Consider the following 18,747-nt stretch of genomic DNA (forward strand, 5'->3'; position numbering starts at 1 on the left):
ATGCGCCTCTCCTCGCGCCTCTCCATGTGCCTCTCCATGCGCCTCTTCTTGCGCCTCTCCATGCGCCTCTCCTTGCGCCTCTCCATGCGCCTCTCCTTGCGCCTCTCCATGCGCCTCTCCTTGCGCCTCTCCATGCGCCTCTCCTTGCTCCTTTACTTGTGCCTCTCCTTGTGCCTCTCCTTGCTCCTCTCCTTGCGCATGTACTTGCGCTTGTACTAGTTGCACCTGTGCTTGTCGTTGTGGCTGTGGTTGTTGAAGTTGAAGATGAGTTACACCCTGCGTTGATTGGATGCTACTTCCTTGCGATGAGCCAACATCACTGGTCGATGGTGATTGAACAATTAAAGTGGCTGCCTCTGCAGCAATCATGGCCTTGGACCTAATAACTTGACGTGGTGGCATTCAGCCCAATGAAGTGGAGGTGCTGCTCCCAGCTTGGTCCCCGGCAGACACCGCTGCTGCTGCAGGCGTAGTTTATTTTCCCCAAATAAAGTGTCTGTGGGCACACCAGTCTCCTTGGTAAGTGGTACCACTTGCTTTTTCTTCTCCTTCTGACGGGCAGTGGCACTGGCAACTTTTTTGCTAGAGGAGCTATGGCCACCTTTCTTTTGGCCCATCTTCTTCAGATGTCAGAACAGCTGGCCGCAGTTGCACGAGTTGCAGAGTTGTCTGTGGCCACACGTGACGTCACGTGACGTTGTGCTGCACACACCGCTGCAGGACTTCTTCCTGGCACGGATGATGATGAACGATGACTGATGTGATTCTCTTGCGCACCTAAAAGGAAAGGAAGCCAGAGGAACATCAGTTAAATAAATGTTGCATATGTCGTGCTTCAATTAATATTTGCAACTAGGCATTGCATTTATTATTATTACAACAACACACCCAAAAACGGAAAGACACAAAATAAAAATTGCAATTCTAATCCAAAATGGATGTTTAAAGTAATAGAAGAGAGACTACACAGAAAGACTTGGTCCATGCACCACTGAGTACCCCTGGGCATAATGGATGAATGCAAGGCAAACTGGGTGCAGGCCTGTGCACACTGCCTTGCTTCAAAATGACCCCTTGACCCCCACCTCATGGCCAGGCCCTGCCAGGACCAGGCCTCAAAATGCCCCCTACCGACATGGTCATGCCCCAACAACATCCCAAAAAGTCGAAAAACACATACAAATCACCCCAATCCAATGCCATCCATGCCCTCAATGATGTTTAAATTCAAGACACCCCACAGAAAGACTTGGTCCATGCACCACTGAGTACCCCTGGGCATAATGGATGAAAGCAAGGCAAACTGGGTGCAGGCTTGAGCACACTGCCTGGCTTCAAAATGGCCCCTTGAGCCTTGACCCCCACCACATGGCCAGGCCCTGCCTGTACCAGGCCTAAAAATGGCCCCCACCCACATGGCCATGCCCCAACAACATCCCAAAAAGTCGAAAAAACACATACAAATCACCACAATCCAATGCCATCCATGCCCTCAATGATGTTTAAATTCAAGACACCCCACAGAAAGACTTGGTCCATGCACCACTGAGTACCCCTGGGCATAATGGATGAAAGCAAGGCAAACTGGGTGCAGGCCTGAGCACACTGCCTGGCTTCAAACTGGCCCCTTGAGCCTTGACCCCCACCACATGGCCAGGCCCTGCCTGTAACAGGCCTCAAAATGGCCCCCACCCACATTGCCAGGCCCCAACAACACCCCAAAAAGTCGAAAAACACACAAAAGTCACCACAATCCAATGCATCCATGCCCTCAATGATGTTTAAATTCAAGACACCCCACAGAAAGACTTGGTCCATGCACCACTGAGTACCCCTGGGCATAATGGTTGAAAGCAAGGCAAACTGGGTGCAGGCCTGAGCACACTGCCTGGCTTCAAAATGGCCCCTTGAGCCTTGACCCCCACCACATGGCCAGGCCCTGCCTGTACCAGGCCTAAAAATGGCCCCCACCCACATGGCCATGCCCCAACAACATCCCAAAAAGTCAAAAAAACACATACAAATCACCACAATCCAATGCCATCCATGCCCTCAATGATGTTTAAATTCAAGACACCCCACAGAAAGACTTGGTCCATGCACCACTGAGTACCCCTGGGCATAATGGATGAAAGCAAGGCAAACTGGGTGCAGGCCTGAGCACACTGCCTGGCTTCAAACTGGCCTCTTGAGCCTTGACCCCCACCACATGGCCAGGCCCTGCCTGTACCAGGCCTCAAAATGGCCCCCACCCACATGGCCAGGCCCCAACAACACCCCACAAAACACACAAAAATCACCCCAATCCAATGCCATCTATGCCCTCAATGATGTTTAAATTCAAGACACCCCACAGAAAGGCTTGGTCCTTGCACCACTCACTACCCCTGGGCCTACTGGCTAGTGTGGCTTTACAGGCACCCCAAAATAAAAAAAATCAAATCCACATATAACAGTGAGCTAAAATTCCATGACATAAATGAGATTTAATTTCAACAAAACTCGCAGAAACAGTTGTATCATGCACCCATGACTAACCCTGGGCCTACTGGATACTGTGGCTACCCACAATATATATTTTTTAAAGTTGTGAAAAAGTTTTAAAATTGTAGTTGCAGCAACTGCAATGCCCCAAACAAACAACACCAACTTACTTGTTAAATCTCAAATCCAAAAGTGATCCAAACTCCAAAGTCCAAAAAGTCCTCAAATAGAAATATCCAGCAGCAGCCACAAAAAGTAATCCTTCCAGCTCCAAATGAAAAGTGACCAGGACATTGAGATGCACTGGGAGGAGCCTGTTGGACAGGAACAGGAAGTTGGAGACTCTGGGGCACTTCCTTCCTCCCACCCCCCCAAAAATGGACTCCTTGCACAAAAAAGTGCAGTCAAATGTCAATCTGAGGAGTTATTCTGATCAAAATCATCATTTTCAGAAGGTTTATGCTGCCTGTGGTGGATTTCTTGTGCAGAATTGCAATTTTTGCAAGTTCAGGAAAGCGAGCTGTTCAAATCTCCTGCAGGAAATCAGCTGCACACTGCATCTACGTGTTCGCAATTGTTTACTCCCGCGATACGTGATCGCGGGCCCTTATGACGTACTCGCGTTGTCAAACTCTCGCTGTGCAAGATGGCGGGCCGCGATGACGTACTCGCGGTCGAAAAACTCTCACGCGATCACGCAGCAAGATCCAAAATGGCGCAGCACACGCAAACCGGGAGAAAAACAACTCAGCGAACTCAGAATCACGGTAAGTCAACGCCGCGTGCGCAATATTTTATTTTTCAAGCACGATCAAGCAAAAAAATCCGCCAGCTTTCAAATTGGTTTTTTTGGGCAAATTCGCGGGATTCGCGGACTGCGAAATTGCCAAAAATCTGCAAATTCCGCGAGCGGAACGGATTTTACGCCCATACTTCTCCATTTCCCCAGGAGGCATGAATTGGCGGCTGTGAAGGGTGATTGTTATGTCCTTGGGCACATCCCTAATGTTGTTGGTGCCATTGACTGCACACATGTTGGCCTGATTCCACCACAGTCAAGTGAGCACATCTACAGGAATAGGAAACATTTCCATTCCATCAATGCGCAAGTGGTGTGCCAGGCGGATATTATTATCTCACACGTCTGTGCCAAATTTCCTGGCTCTGCCCATGACTCGTACATCCTGCGTAACAGCATTGTGCCACAGCTGATGGCAAATCTGCTTATGGAGCGTGAATGGATTGTGGGTGAGTACGCAGAGTCAAGTAGCGTGCCGTATGTGTGACATGCTGTCCTCTGCCACATTTATATCACAACATCGGTATGTGTATCTCACACCTAGGTGACTCTGCATATCCCAACCGACCTTGGTTGCTGAGCCCACTGCGAAATCCCAGGACCCCGGCTGAAGTCTGCTACAATGATGCCCATGGGAGGACACGTTGTGTGGTGGAGCGTACTTTTGGTCTCCTGAAGTCATGATTTCGGCGCCTGGACAAAACCGGAGGTGCACTGAAATACTCGCCCAAAAAGGTGTCAGATTGGAGTTGTATACTGCATGCTCCACAACCTGGCCTTGCGCAAGGAGATCCCCCTGCTCCTGTGTGCTAATGAGCAGCCCAGGGCCCCGCCTGCAAACCCACACATGTCCAGTGATGAAGATAGTGGAGATGAGGAAGGTGTCGACCTGCGTCAACAGCTCATCAACGCTACTTCCCTTTAAGGTGAGTGAAAATGTACAACGGGCCATTGTCTGCTGATGTTGTTGTTGGTGAAAAGGCTTAGGATAGCTTTTTGACTGATGCCTATTGGCTCTGTGTTGGCTGCTAATGTTTCTGGGACAGGGTAGTTATGCACAGCAACAGAATGTTTAGGTCGGTACTGTTGCTCATTGTAATGTGTGCAGATTGGAGTACCTTGATTACAAGTGTTGTGTAATGGCTGTGATGCCACCGTCTAACAAGTGAATATTGTTCTCTTGTGTTTTCCTAGGTCCCTTCTGCCTCTCATTGCCTACAAACAATTTTTGCTCCTGGTACATTGTAATCATGGTCAACATTGTACATCCTGTGATAAACATGGAACAAACATGAAAACATAGGTGTGTAAGGATTGTTTATTTGCAATGGGTATATATGTGACAGGGAATTGAATATTTACAAAAAGGTGAATAGGAAATCAATGTGTTGTCAGTGATGGAAGATAGGACAATCGACCCAGTCCAACTGACGGATGCTATTAACCTGGCAGTGTGGGGAAGGACAGTCAACAAAGTCAATGCAATAGTGAAGAGGGGTGCCATCATGGCTGGTTCCTTGACTGGTGTTTGGCTGGTGCTGTGCCACAGGATTCTCCCTGAGTTTTCTTTGTAAGGCCCCTTGATCGTTTGGCAGGGGGTACCTCTGCTGCGGGCTCAGTTGGGTCTCTGTGGCCGCAGGGGAGGTTGGGGAACCTTCATCCTGCGGGCCACTGGAGGGGAGTAGAGCTGTTGTTTGGGTCACAGGTATTTTTATTTTATTTTATTTTTTCTTTTATAAAGTTTTATATAGCGCGAACAGGATCCCGAGGGATATCAGAGCGCGTTACAAAAGGATGAAAGTGAGAGTACTACTCCAGTAAAGAATGCCAAACAGTTGTCACAAAAATCACATACAAGTGATACACAACGAGAAGAGAGGGAGAATACAACTCCAGTAATGATATCATATCAGAATACCAAACAGTTATAGTCACAATAATCACAGACAGGTGGTCCACAGCAAGTAATGAAATAGGCAGGTCAATAACAGGCTGCTACGTGGGGCAAGCCTTACATCCGAGAGGAGCATGGAGCACACACACAGGATGGTAAAAGGATGGAGAGTCAATCAACACCTGTTGTATGATCAGTGGTTGCGTGCGATTGCACATCGGCCAAATTAGGGTAAACATTTGTTCATTAGGAATCTTATGTCTCTCAGAACCGCCACGAGCTGGCGCAAGAGGTCCACAATTTGGCCCGTGTGGTTGTCTATGGACCTCAGCAGCAGGTGGAGCTCAAGGGAATCTTCCCAAGCCTGGCCTGTTTGTCCCTGGGCTCGTTCATAGGCCCAAGGACTCTGGTGATGTTGGCCAGGGCTTTGGTCCCAGTGTCCGGTTGTGTTTGACTCCCACTTGCCCTCTCACCTGTCCTGATGTCACGGACCTGTGGCATCACCACTCTACGCACTTGCCTACTCTCCCTGTCCTCCTCAGTTGGTGGAGGTGGGGTGGTCATCCTCTGAGGCAGGGAGAGTGTTGCAGGCGGCACTGGTGGTGGTGGTGGAAGCCGCACAGGTCATTACAGCAGGGGTCAGCGTAGTTGTTGTTGCTAATGTGTTGGCGGGGGGTCATTTAGGTCCTGGGACCTGTTGCGCCCTGGCATGCCTGATGGGCCGGCTTCTTGCTCCGCGGCCTCAAAATCCAGGGAGTCATCATCAGAGAGTCGATGTTCCAGGGGTAGAGACTGGCTCTGCAGGTTGGTGTCGTCATCCTCTGCTGTCAGTTCTTGGTCACCTGTGGGACAGAGGGGAAATGATCATTGAGGTGCACCCCTCAAGCTTGGTGTTAGATGTATCTTATTTACAGGTTATGCACCACACAGTTTACTAGTTCTCACATTGTGTGTCTGCACAGTACTGTGCATTATGACATGGTGTGGAGGTACATACATTACTTGTCCATGGTGTGACATGTCAATAGATACCATGTGCCACATGCAGATTTTGTGATTACGAGGACATGTTGTCATCTAACGACTAGCGGCACATCAACTTTATGTGAAGAATCTTTGTTGATTACTCTGCCTGGCAGACGTTATATCTGAGCATGAACTAGCCATTATTATCTCATGCATACCTTTGTCATGTCATGTGCATTGCTTTATTTGTACTACAGACCATACTTGCTTTGTTTTCATATGGTCCTTCAAGCTCTACCCCCATGGATCCTACAGATAGCATTCAATGCTGTGCATGATTGTGCCCTGAATTTCTTCAACTTGTGATTTGGGGAGTCACACTTTGGTTGTAGTGACAGTTACATATGCTTAGCTGTCTGCACACTGTAAGTGGCTACTGGACCTGTGTCAATTTTGGTGGGATGTGAGGGCTGGTGTCATATGGCTCCATGCTTTTTGAGAGGAATGGTGGGGAGCATGCACTGTCTACTTACCTGTTCTATTGTCACAATTGGGTGGAAATTCTGACACATCTCTCTGGGTGTGTGGTGGAGTGCTATATCCTGCTCAGGGGTGGGACGGGGGCCTGATGGGAGTTGTGGTGCAGGCATTCCACCCCAAACACCCCTCCCTGGGAAGATGGCTATCTACCTGTTAGGTGAAGGTGAACAATACAATGGCTGCCACATGCTTCTGGGTGTGGTTGAGTGCTACATCCTGCTCAGGGGTGGGACAAGGGGGCCTGGTGGGAGTTGTAGTACACGCCTCTCACCCCAAAACACCCCTCCCTGTGAAGGTGGCTACCTACCTGTTAGGTGAAGGTGAACAATACAATGGCTGCCACATGCTTCTGGGTCGGGGAGTGCTTCACCCTGCTCAGGGGTGGCACGGGGGTCAGGTGGGAGTTGTAGTGCAAGCCTCCCTCGCCCAAACACCCCTCCCTGTGAAGGCGGCTACCTACCTGTAAGTTTGGTTTTTGTAACACAATGGCTGCCACATGCTTCTGGCTGGGGGGAGTGTTTTATCTTGCAAAGCTATGGGACATGGGGGCCTGTTGAGAGTTGTAGTGCTGGCCTCCCACCCACAGAACACCCCTCTCTGTGAAGATGGCTACCTACCTGTACGTTTGGTTGGTGAGATACAGCGGCTGCCACATGCTTCTGGGTGTGGTAGAGTGCTACAACCTGCTCAGGGGTGGGACAGGGGGCCTAGTGGGAGTTGTAGTACAGGCCTCCCATCCCAGAAAAACCCTCCCTGGGAAGGTGGCTATCTACCTGCTGGGTGAAGATGAACAATACAATGGCTGCCACATGCTTCTGGGTGGGGGGAGTGCTACATCTGCTCAGGGGTGGGACGTGGGGCCTGGTGGAAGTTGTAGTGCAGGCCTTCCACCCACAGACACCCATCTCTGTTAAGATGGCTACCTACCTCTAAGTTTGGTTGGTGAGATACAATGGCTGCCACATGCTTTTGGTTGGGGGGAGTGTTCCATCTTGCTGAGCTGTGGGACATGGAGGCCTGTTGGGAGTTATACTGCTAGCCTCCCACCCACAGACACCACTCCCTGTTAAGATGGCTACCTACCTGTAAGTTTGGTTGGTGATATACAATGGCTGCCACATGCTTCTGGATGGGGGGAGTGTTCCATCTTGCTGAGCTGTGGGACATGGGGGCCTGTTAGGAGTTGTAGTGCTGGCTGCCTGTACACATTCCCCGATGGTAATGTTGCTAGCTTCCTTTGGGGTGAATCTGAGGGAGTGAATGTTGGATCTGTGAGACGTGTTGGGGATAGTGCGGTGCATATGAATGGAGTTGGGCCTAGGATGTGTAGCTTTGTAGTTGTGCAAGACAGTACATAGCAGTGTAATGGGAGACATTTGTTTGTACTTATAAGCCTCCACTCCCACGGGTACTCCTGTGAGACTTTCTGGATGCAGTATGGCACGCAACTTCTCCCATGCAGTGAATGTTCTTGGTGGAATGGGAGGCCCAACGCCAGTCATCTGAGCCAGCTGTAGTTCTTCTGTTTTGCCATCCTCTTCAGGTCATGCCTCCGCTTCATGATTTCCTGCTTGGTGCGCGGGGTCGTCCCTACTGCATTGACCTTGTTGACTATCCTTACCCAGATTTGTGCTCTGCTGGCCAATGGTGTCTGTTGGTCCAAATATGTGGTGTTTTGCCTTTCCAATGTGCTGCAGGGTTCAGTTCCTTCAGGGCTGGAGTAGTGCAAAGGATTATGGTCAGGGAAGGAGCTGGTTTTATATTTAGCTATGTGAGTGAGTATTGCTGTCAGGTATGTTGTGTGGGTTGTCCTGGGCTTTGTATTTTTTAAGTTGCCATTGGGTGTGTCATTGGGGTGTGTTAGGTGTTTTTGTGGGCTTAGCTAGTTTAATGTGTGCACTTGGATGCCTTGTTGTGTGTTATTTTTGTCTAACGCCATTTTGTCACCGAGCGTCCTCGGAGGTGGCTATGCAACAGCCATTCCGCCGGCTTTCCCATTCATCACTGTTTACGATCGCGGCGGTCGGGAACAGTGGATCGTCCCACTGTCACCTCAATGGAATCCTAATTTTACGTGCTGTCACTCCGCTGTTTGGTGTGTTTCCGCCGCAAATCTGACCGCCGCGGATGGATTTTCACAAGCTCCGCCCACTGCCAGTGGTCTTACATGGCATCGTTCCACCACGGTCGGAATTTCGCGGTGGTTGATCCTAATCGGACAGCCGGTTTTGCTGCGGTACCAGCGGACGGCTAATTTCCACTACCATGTCGGTCGGGATGGTTTTCAGACCAACATCTTAATGGACCTCTTTGTTTCTCCCTGGTGATTTGTGTGAGCAAGATTCAATATGTTTCCATTAAATGCAGGCACAATGCCAGATTTACTAAGGATTTGCGCAGGGCCAAGTCACACAAAATGGTGCATACTCTTTAAATGGTATTTTCTTTCCAGTGCTAAATTAAAGAAACCTTAGACAGTTATGCACAGAGCGAGGGAATGCAAGTAACTGCCTATTCCTTAGAGGTCCATGCACAAACAACTGTCCGAGTACATGAGAGTTCATCCTTTATTGTTCCTCCCCTGGTAGGTGCAACTTCATCTAGGACATTAAGTCCTTGTAAGGATTTATCCCAAAATTGCCCAGACACATTGGCGCCTGAGGATTCAATATCAAACTTGCAACCCGTGAATTACCGGATGTTCCAATTCAAACCATGAACATCAAGGCGACTGTCTTTTGACACAGGATTTCATCAATAAAGTGGGAGGGATTTTCAAATAATAACTCTTCCATGAACGAGACAATGGTTGGCAGTTTCATGGCCCCTCCATTGCTAGAATTGGGGATCCCTATGGCTGCGAACATGATTGCGGAGAGTTCTCCTTGTAGCCCTGGCCAAGATTATATCATCTCCAGATCATAGTCCTCGCTAAAACGGATACTGAGTTCAGTGTTTCCTTTCTAGATAATTTAGTATGTGACAATGACCGTAATACTGACCTTTTAACTAAGCATGAGCGCAAAATCCGTTACGCTCGCGGATTTTGCGAATTTTCGGTAAATTCGCGATCCGCGAACTCCCGCAAATTTACCGCGAATTTGCAAATCCGTGAGCGGCGGATTCCAAGGGCAAAAGTTCAAGCCTTGCTGGCCTGTTGTAACTATTTTACCAGGAGCTTCTGTATCTTCATCTGCTGCTCTGATCGGTCTCTGACCTTTTATACACACAAGAGGCATGTGCACTCGCATGGAAGCCCCGCACGTTTGGCCCCGCTCACACACTCACGGTGGGCACCGTCTTCCCGCCATTTACCCACAATGATAGCTCACTCAAGGGACCCCTGCGCTCTTCGGCCCGATTGCATAGTAACACACACCTGGTCGCTGTAGACAACTCTCTGGCACTTTAGGCAGCTGTAGTGCAGTAAAAGCACTATACATTTACCCAACGAGGTATGGCACAAAACGGTGGCGTCTTCTTGAATAAATATGAAGGGCAGGGTTCATTCTGGCACGATGGTCCTGGCACAAAAATTAAACCTCAACCGGAAGCACTTACAGATATCTATTAAGCATGTGCCCTAGTTGAAGCTTAAATTCAGTGACTCATTCATCGGCCCAAAAACCAATCGTGAGCGTTGTCAAGGCTGGGCAGGTGTGCCTTCTTCCCAAATATACCATCGAAAATCAGCTGTGATGCTGGACAGAGGCCTTTGCATCCAATGACTTTCACGAGCGCAATCCTCGTGCTGTTCCTGTGGCCAGGAGCTTCTCTATTTTCATCTGCTGCTCTGATCGGTCTCTGACCTTTAATACACACAAGATGCATGGAAGCCCCGCCCCAAATCCGCCGATACGCAAATCCGCAAAATCCGCGGATTTTGCGGATCCACGATCCGTGAATACGCAAATCCGCGAATCGTGGATCCGAAAAAATTCGCCCATGCTTACTTTTAACACACAAACTGGAAGCTATGGCCATGAAATTAACCTAGCTTGAAGCTTCAACACAGACAAATGGTTCTATCTGGTCCCTTGTCCAGACCTGCAGGTGAACATTCCACCTTTACATCCTTACAAATATCCAAGGAAACAGTAGGATCTATGGTAGCTACAGGTTGGAAAGATGATCAAGAAATCAATGCAATGACTATCATCAATGGCATATCCGAAAGGGAGCTCTCTAGTACTGGCATACGGGGTACAGCGACTCCTAGATGTGATAAACCGCTGGATAAATTACTGGAAGCTATGCCAGCAAAGAACATTGTCAACTGTGGTAGGGTAATAAAACACAAAATTAACCCCCTTGTGGGGACTCAACAATTGACTTAGAAAGAGAATAAAGGACTGCAAACCACAAGCCTAGGAAAGTAGCCATTTGAGATCACTATGCACACTGTCGCAAATAGTGAATTATCCCAGAACAGCATCTGAATGGGTTGCACATTTTTCTAACCTCTATAGGCAGCAGGGGATTTTGCTGGGGCACACATGCAAACCAAACAGCTTGGGGTTACCAGTCCATCCCCAGGAGAGGAAAGGGGTAGGGTAGCATCTGAAGGGGACGTCCCTGAGGGGTCTGATGCTCTATCACTTGAGGGAAAGGAAGTATCCATAGAAGAACTTAGTCTGACCATAGGGAGCCTTGTTCCCAACAGGGTCCCTGGACCAAACAGAATTCCTGGGGATATGTTCTTGAGTGACCTGGGTATTTAGAGTGCCTATTTTTCTACGATCTTTACTGCTCATGTGAAAGACACCCCTTTACCACCTACATGAGCTGGGGTTAATGTGACAAGCCGTGAGTTATGGACAGATTACCCTTATTAACAGCATCCAAAAATTGTTTAGTAAGGTTATCTTGGCTACACTGCAGGACTATGTGAAAGCAAAAGACATGCTTTCTCTCTTCCAGGCAGGCGTTAGAGAGTTCTACCATGTACCAAGTGTTCAGATTACAATTACTAAATTGGAAACCTGTTTGTTGCAAAGTCATCATGTGCCCTGAACACCTCCATTTTTTTACTCACGGGTATTGATGGTAACTGACTCTGACTCTATATTGGGCTCTACTAGGCAGGCCCAAGACCAGTGCTATGGCAAAAACACACTTAGAATACAGTGAAAACACTTACATACATGAGAGTACACTATGAGAGTACATATATATTAGGGTACAGCTATAAATGGCATGATCTACTCTATAAGTCCCTAGTACATAATAGGGCAGGGGGCTTGAAACTACCTTTAAGTCCCTAGTATATAATAGGGCATGGCAGTTTACAGGCCAGCTGCCCTTTCTGTACCTAATGCCATTCTAAAAGCAGCACTGTGTTGCAGTACTGCTTTTAAAGTAAATTGTGCTTAAACTCAACTTTGCTGTTAGGGGCACTTAAGAATTTCTATTCTACAATATTTTGACATACTAGGTACCGCCAGGGTCTTTGTCACATCTCCCCTAAGTGTCCCAGAGGTGGGGGGTTAGGTCAGTATTAGGAGGGACCTTATAAATTATGTTTTATATGCCTTGGGGATATAGAAATTGCACATTGTATTTCCCCATTGTAGAAAAGTGCCTTCTAAAATCGACTTCGGTGCTAAGAGCACTGTGAAGTGAGAATCTACACTATTTTTACATGTTGTTGACCCCTAACGTCTCCCCTAGATGTCCCAGTCGGGAGGAATCCTGTAGTCATAAGCAGTGTCCTTATAAAATATGTTTTATAAGCCCTGGTGTTGGAGAAATCGTACATTTCCATTTCACCCTTGTTGATCCCCAGCCACATAGGTTAACGTACCAAAAGTGTATTAATTAATACCTAATCTAGGGATTGCCAAAAGTATAATTCAAGGACTTAGGAGAATGGTATTGATAAATCCAACAATATGCTATTGCTGAATTTATCCTAAAATATACAGAAATTAACTTATAAGACTTTCTTGTTTGTATACCAAAATTCAGCTTTCTAGTAGCCTGCTCTGATTGGTCATAGTTTACAGAATTAGCCAGGCTGCTTTGATGAAGTGATAAGTGGCTCACCCTAGAGAGGCTAATCTGTTGGAAAGAGCTCTCCTGCACAGGAATGCCAGAGGGGTCATAAACCAAGGGGCTTCAAAGAACAGATAGGACGGCAGGAATAGTCAGGTCCATCTCCCTCCATCCCTATTCCCCAGCCAAATGGCAGGTTTAGGGAAGGAATTTGCAGATGTCAGAGGGAGGGGAGATATGGAAATGAGCCATTCTGAATGTTGAATTAGCTAGCTCTTGCTCCTCTGCTGCAACTTCAGCCTTATTGAATTTCGGAGAATTAGTGCTTTCTGGGAGGCCCTTATGCCACACTTTGGAGGAAAGTGTCATGATCTGGGTGTTGCCCTGCACCTCATTGGACAGGAGTGCCCTCCTGCTTGACCCCAGAGAACACTGAATAAGTATCTGATAGGGGCAGAGCCTTTCAGATCTGCTGCTTGAAATAAAGAGAAGAAGAAGGGTCCATGCTGGAAGTTTGATTTGCACCAACGAGCCCCTGTACTCTGGCTAACTGCGCCTGCAGAACAATCTGGAACTACATCCCCGTGGACATAAGTTGCTTCAAGAAGGATAAAGAGTGAACTCCCTGCAAGCTACAGGTTAACAGAGCTCACTTGGATCATCACCACTAAGAATCCCCAGCCAGTGTGTCCAGTGGATTTGTAAGGGTTTTGTCCAAGTGGATTGTGAGAACTGAAGTCCCAAACTTTTAAACCCGTGGATTGTATTTTGACACTTTGGGACCCCTAAAGTAACTTCACGAAGAAGTTCCTGAAGTTTGGAGAACTTTTGAGCAACTTTGGAAAAAAGCTCCATAAGTGGACCGACTCAACTTGGCAAGATGAGCCGGTGACTCTCAACCGCGAGCCTGCCTGCTCTACTGGTTTGTCCCTCTGAAAAGTTTTGGAGGTCCTACTTTCTGAGTTTTACTCGTAGCTCGTCGAAAGCCAAGCCGGCGAACGCTCACTGAACCTGGACTGGTGTAGAGCATCGAGGGGCCATGGCGGAAAAAGCTTCAGAAAAGTTTCTAATTCCAAAGGTAAAAGTCTTGACCGGCTTCAACATACTCTTACACCCACCTTCAACCGTGAGCCTATTTGGATTCCTGGTTCGTACTGCTGGAAAGCTCCGGAGCTCCGACTACCATAGTTTGACTGGAAGCTTGTCGAAAGGCAAGCCGGCAAACCCTCACCAAACTCGAACTGGTGGAGAGCACTGAGGGACCCCAGCAGAAAAAGCTCCACAAAAGTTTCTAAATCAGGAGGTAAAACCTTTGACTGTCAGCAGGGTCTTGAGGAAATCCTTAGTCTTCCAGGCTCGAGCAAAATAGCATGGATTAAATATCTGAAATCCAAACTTACAGAGATAGGGTTGGCAAGCTTGTGGAATTAAAAACTGCTTCTGGCATTATAGGGACTCACTCTTACATACTCAGATGAGCCAGGGGTCCCTTACTGATGCCTTTTTGCTATAAAATACACACCTCCAGGAGGATGTTTTTAAACCAGATTGAGCCACCCTTAGCTAGCCTTTTGTATCTGTAAATTCACTATGGCACCCTACCACTTCAACCCTTTATCGCTAAGTGGGAACGATTAACAGTGGGTTACTGATCAGCGATGCCTAGCTTGGGATGATTGCAATGAAATTGTGGAACACGTCATGCTTTTTTGCCCAGCCTATCTACATCGTAGAGACTGTGGATAATTCCGTTCTGCCGGTCTATGGCCATCAGGGAATGCAAAAAAGCTCTCATTATACTGAGGCAGGATAAGAACAAAATGATGCTTTTTGCACTAACTCAATACCTGAAGGGAGTGTGTAGGGCAAGGGCATAACTGTGTATAGCATCCGGAAATTAGTAAGTGGTGCATTAATCAGCATACAAAACAAGCAATAGCCGCCTAGTAAAATGAGCTAGTGAAAGCACGATATAAACTGACAGTTGTTGCCTTGGATGTATGACGTTACAACGCAGGCTATTACAACGCCTGCCTTTACAATGCGGTTTTTACATCGCAATCCATTACAACGCATAGCGCTTTGGGGTGTTGGATAGTGAAAAGTTTAATTTACTATTCCAACACCAGTCCCCGTGGACACTAGGGAAGGTGTTGGATAGTAAATTAAACGTATTCCCTGTCCTATAGCGCCCCCCAGCGCAATGCGTTGTAATGGTTTGCGTTGTAATGACCGCGTTGTAATGGTAGTGCGTTGTAAAAGTTTTGTTGTAACGGTTGTTCACCGTTGCCTCAAGTCATTCCGTTGTTAAGCTATTCACTGTAACATCTGGCTCTGGGCATAGGTGCCTGTGACCCTTGGAACCACAAAAAAAGGGGAAAAAGGTCTTAGGTTTTATAACTAATGGATTTTATCACAGATGTAACGTTTATATTGGTTTTAAGATGTTTTAACTATCTATTCACCACAGGAGGACAAATACAGAATATGAATTCTAAGACAGTGTGTCAATTTTGGACCAGGTCTCCTGTATTGATTGTCCGATGAAATTTTGCTGCCATGTACACTTTTATGTGCTTTTACGGCCCTGTGCCAAAATAAAGATTTGATTGACATAGAGTTCGGCATCAAAGAGAGCATAAATTAAGTCTGACCTAAGAAAAAGCTAATGGAAAGGTGGAGAAAAACACTCAGACAGCAGTGGCGGCTGGTAATGGCAAAAAAATGGGGCTTAATTTCATACATGGAACTGTACCATGTGAATGACATATTCTCCGCTTGGAATTTTTGTTAGCAAAATGGGCCAAAATAATTAACTTTACAGCAGACCCAATGTGAGAAATTGACTAAAGACCACATTACAATGGACATTTCTGGAAGAATATCACAGAATATTTGTGGTTAACAAAATGAGCATGGCCCTAATGAGGGAAGCTCGGACCTTGCAAGAGGTCTTGTCAGATCATCAGAAATTCGGCTTGCAGGTGTGCCCATTTCCTTTGGGTGATCTGCAATCATTGTGAGCTGCTTCTCATGGGTGAACAACACTTACAACGCAACTTTTACATCGCCCTACCATTACAACGCGGTCATTACAACGCAAACTATTACAACGCAGTGCTCTAGGGGGCGCTCTAGGATAGGGAATAGGTTAATTTACTATCCAATAACCTTCCCTAGTGTCCACGGGGACTGGAGTTAGAATAGTAAATTAAACTATTCACTATCCAGCACCCCAAAGCACTATGCGTTGTAATGGACTGCGTTGTAATACTTACGTTGTAAAGGCATGCGATGTAAATGCATGCGTTGTAATGTCATACATCCCTTCTCATGATCAAAAACCACCTGAAAACCAGTTTCACTTAATGCACACCAGCAAAGAAAATAACCATTGCTGACACGTTTCCTCAGCATATACAACAATGTATCCTGATCAGCATAAAGCAATGTTTGGTTTTCTCTAATCACAATGCATGGCATTTTTAAAGCACTATTTAAAATCTGAGGATGAAACAATGTGAAAGCATAGTTTGTTTTCTCTAGTTTATAAGTGTGTGCCTATTTTTACGCCTTTTTCCTGTCCATGTGTACCCATGTGTCTGCATCAGGGGGAGCGGTGTGTATGTGTCTGGATGCCTGTTTGTGTGCATTTACTGAATTTGTGTGCATCTGTTTTCTTGTGTCTGCTTACAATTTTCTGTTTTTGTCAAGGCCGGTATGTGTTCTATTTTTGTTTAGTGCGGTGGGGTAGCTCATTCTGGGTTAGCTCGTAGCTATCATTGGCGTTGAACAATGCTCGGTGAGATTGTGAGAATGCCGAATTCTAAATTAAAGATAAAGCATTATACAATTTCTCAGTACAAGTAAACATGCCCACTCAGTTGAGGGGAGAAGGAATGAGGAATTTGATAATCTCATACCATGAAGCCAAAAACAGAAAGCTGGGGGGTACTCATGTCATCCAACAGGATGAAATGTTGGCCGAGTTTAACATAATTTTACCTGTATGATTGAGTCAAACACGGATCCTTCCAGTGAGCACATTTCTTAGAGAGACGGAAAAGTCAAATGAAAACCAATACTTGAGAAGGTTTTTAACTTTACTATATAGGCACCAGGAACAGAGATTGGAACTTACTTTTGTGTTATATACCAAAGTGTGCTGATCTAGTCATATCGTGGTTCATATCTGGAGGAGACTTTCATGCCTGGTCGCAGCTTTGCCAATTCGCTTGCATGGCTGGGCTGAAACAAACATATCAGTTTTACCGGCCATCGACAGACAGCGAGTATTCCCAAGCTCCTTTCATAGCTGCTGGAATACAGCATTTCGTCCCGTCGTTTAGTAATTATCAAAATGAAAATGGATAGGGTCTGCCATTCCAGGACAAGCAGTAAGCAGTATCTTGTATTCTTCTTAACTCTTCCCATTTCGCTACAGGGTGGGGTGTGGTTATTGATGCTTCCTGATTCCACCCCACCCTATGACAAAATGGGAAAGGGTGGGGACATTTTTGTGGCTGACGTTCAGTTTCTTGGACACTGAGCGGAAGAGTGAAACACCCGAGGCTTATCCCTATAGCGCCGCCAGAAAGAGGAGGATACTAGGAAGCAAAGCAACCAAGGCTCCAAGACAAACCGAGGGCTGTGTGTACATACGCCCTAATTACTGTACAGCGAAGGGTCAAGACTTGCATTGCAGCTACTGAAGGTGCCTGACGGCCTGTCCTTTTGTCTCAGAGCAAGGCAGTCAGGCATGAGCTCTGTTTAAAATGTATACCTTTATTTATAGTGAAGGTTCTTAACTAAAGGGGCCACAAAGGATACGGGCATATCACCAACACTCTCGAGCCTCAGCCGCTGCTGGCTATATCCTTACTCAGGATCTTATAATCAGACCCCAGCAGGGACAATTGGGGATATGATGCTAACTCCAAAGGGTCCTTATCCGGCTTAGGGAGAGACACTAACAAAGACTCATGAAGTGTGGGTGGAAGCTGGCCTTCTGCCTGGGCTACTTGGTACAGTTCAAGTAATTTTGGAGCAAAGTGTCGCTCGTATGCTTTATAGAATTCAACTAGAAATCCATCCAGCCCCGGAGACTTAGTGGTCGCTGCACTCTGAATGGCCCCACAGATCTCCTACAAGGTAAGGGGTGCTCTTCCCTGTTCAATGGTACAACTACTGATAATGTCACCGAGGCATGGAAGTGCTGTATGGAATTCCGGCGGTCCACAAAGGGAGGATCATATAGAGCTTGGTAATAGGTTGTAAATACTTTATGTATATCTACCTGATTGTTGACCATAAGTACTGTGGAAATCCTGACCATAGTGATCGGTAAGATTCACAAAAGCCAGGCTAATAGGTGTCAGAATTGTCCCCCTCTGAATGCATTTTTGTTTGGTATGCAGGGGCGGTGGGTGACATTTAAAAGTGGTGGGGCGCAAAGTGATTTGCATACAGCACCGTAGCGAGCGAGCGCAGCGAGCGAACCCGAACCCCCAAAGGGGGGTTTGGGGGGATAACCCCCCCCAAGAAAATTTTGGGAAAAAAGAAGAAAAATCGTGCATTTTCAAGCAAATTTGAGAAAGCAGGAAGGTTAATAAAGCAATTGTGAAAGTGCAGTTATTACATTAATAGATGGCATAACATAGGTAGCTGCTTATTCAGTATAACCACAGAGCTTCATACATTTCGTCCTATTACGCTCAGGTGCTGAATTCAGACTATAAGACTTTCATGAAAATCTCAGCTCTAAGAGTAGAAGAAGTTGGACAGCAGTTGGGAAACAGCCTTCACAAAGCATTGGGAACCACAGCCCACACAGCTCTCACAGCCCGCACAGCTCTCACAGCCCACACAGCTCTCACAGCCCACACAGCTCTCACAGCCCACACAGCTCACAGCCCGCACAGCTCTCACAGCCCACACAGCTCTCACAGCCCACACAGCTCTCACAGCCCACACAGCTCTCACAGCCCACACAGCTCTCACAGCCCACACAGCTCTCTCAGCCCACACAGCTCTCTCAGCCCACACAGCTCTCTCAGCCCACACAGCTCTC

The 18,747-nt window shown here is 47.0% G+C and overlaps 1 protein-coding gene across 1 annotated transcript in view; it reads right to left on the minus strand.

Moving 5' to 3' along the window:
• Nucleotides 1-4,636: 4,636 nt before the first annotated feature.
• The window catches only part of LOC144798443 (cytochrome P450 2D17-like), a 670,897-nt gene continuing 656,786 nt past the window's right edge, over nt 4,637-18,747 (minus strand). Inside the window, exon 9 of the mRNA XM_078669319.1 lies at nt 4,637-6,019. Coding sequence (XP_078525445.1) covers nt 5,835-6,019 — 185 coding nt within the window. The 3' untranslated portion in view covers nt 4,637-5,834. The remainder of the gene's footprint in view (nt 6,020-18,747) is intronic.

This window comes from Lissotriton helveticus, chromosome 12, assembly GCF_964261635.1.
Source record: "Lissotriton helveticus chromosome 12, aLisHel1.1, whole genome shotgun sequence".
NCBI classification, from domain to species: Eukaryota; Metazoa; Chordata; class Amphibia; order Caudata; family Salamandridae; genus Lissotriton; species Lissotriton helveticus.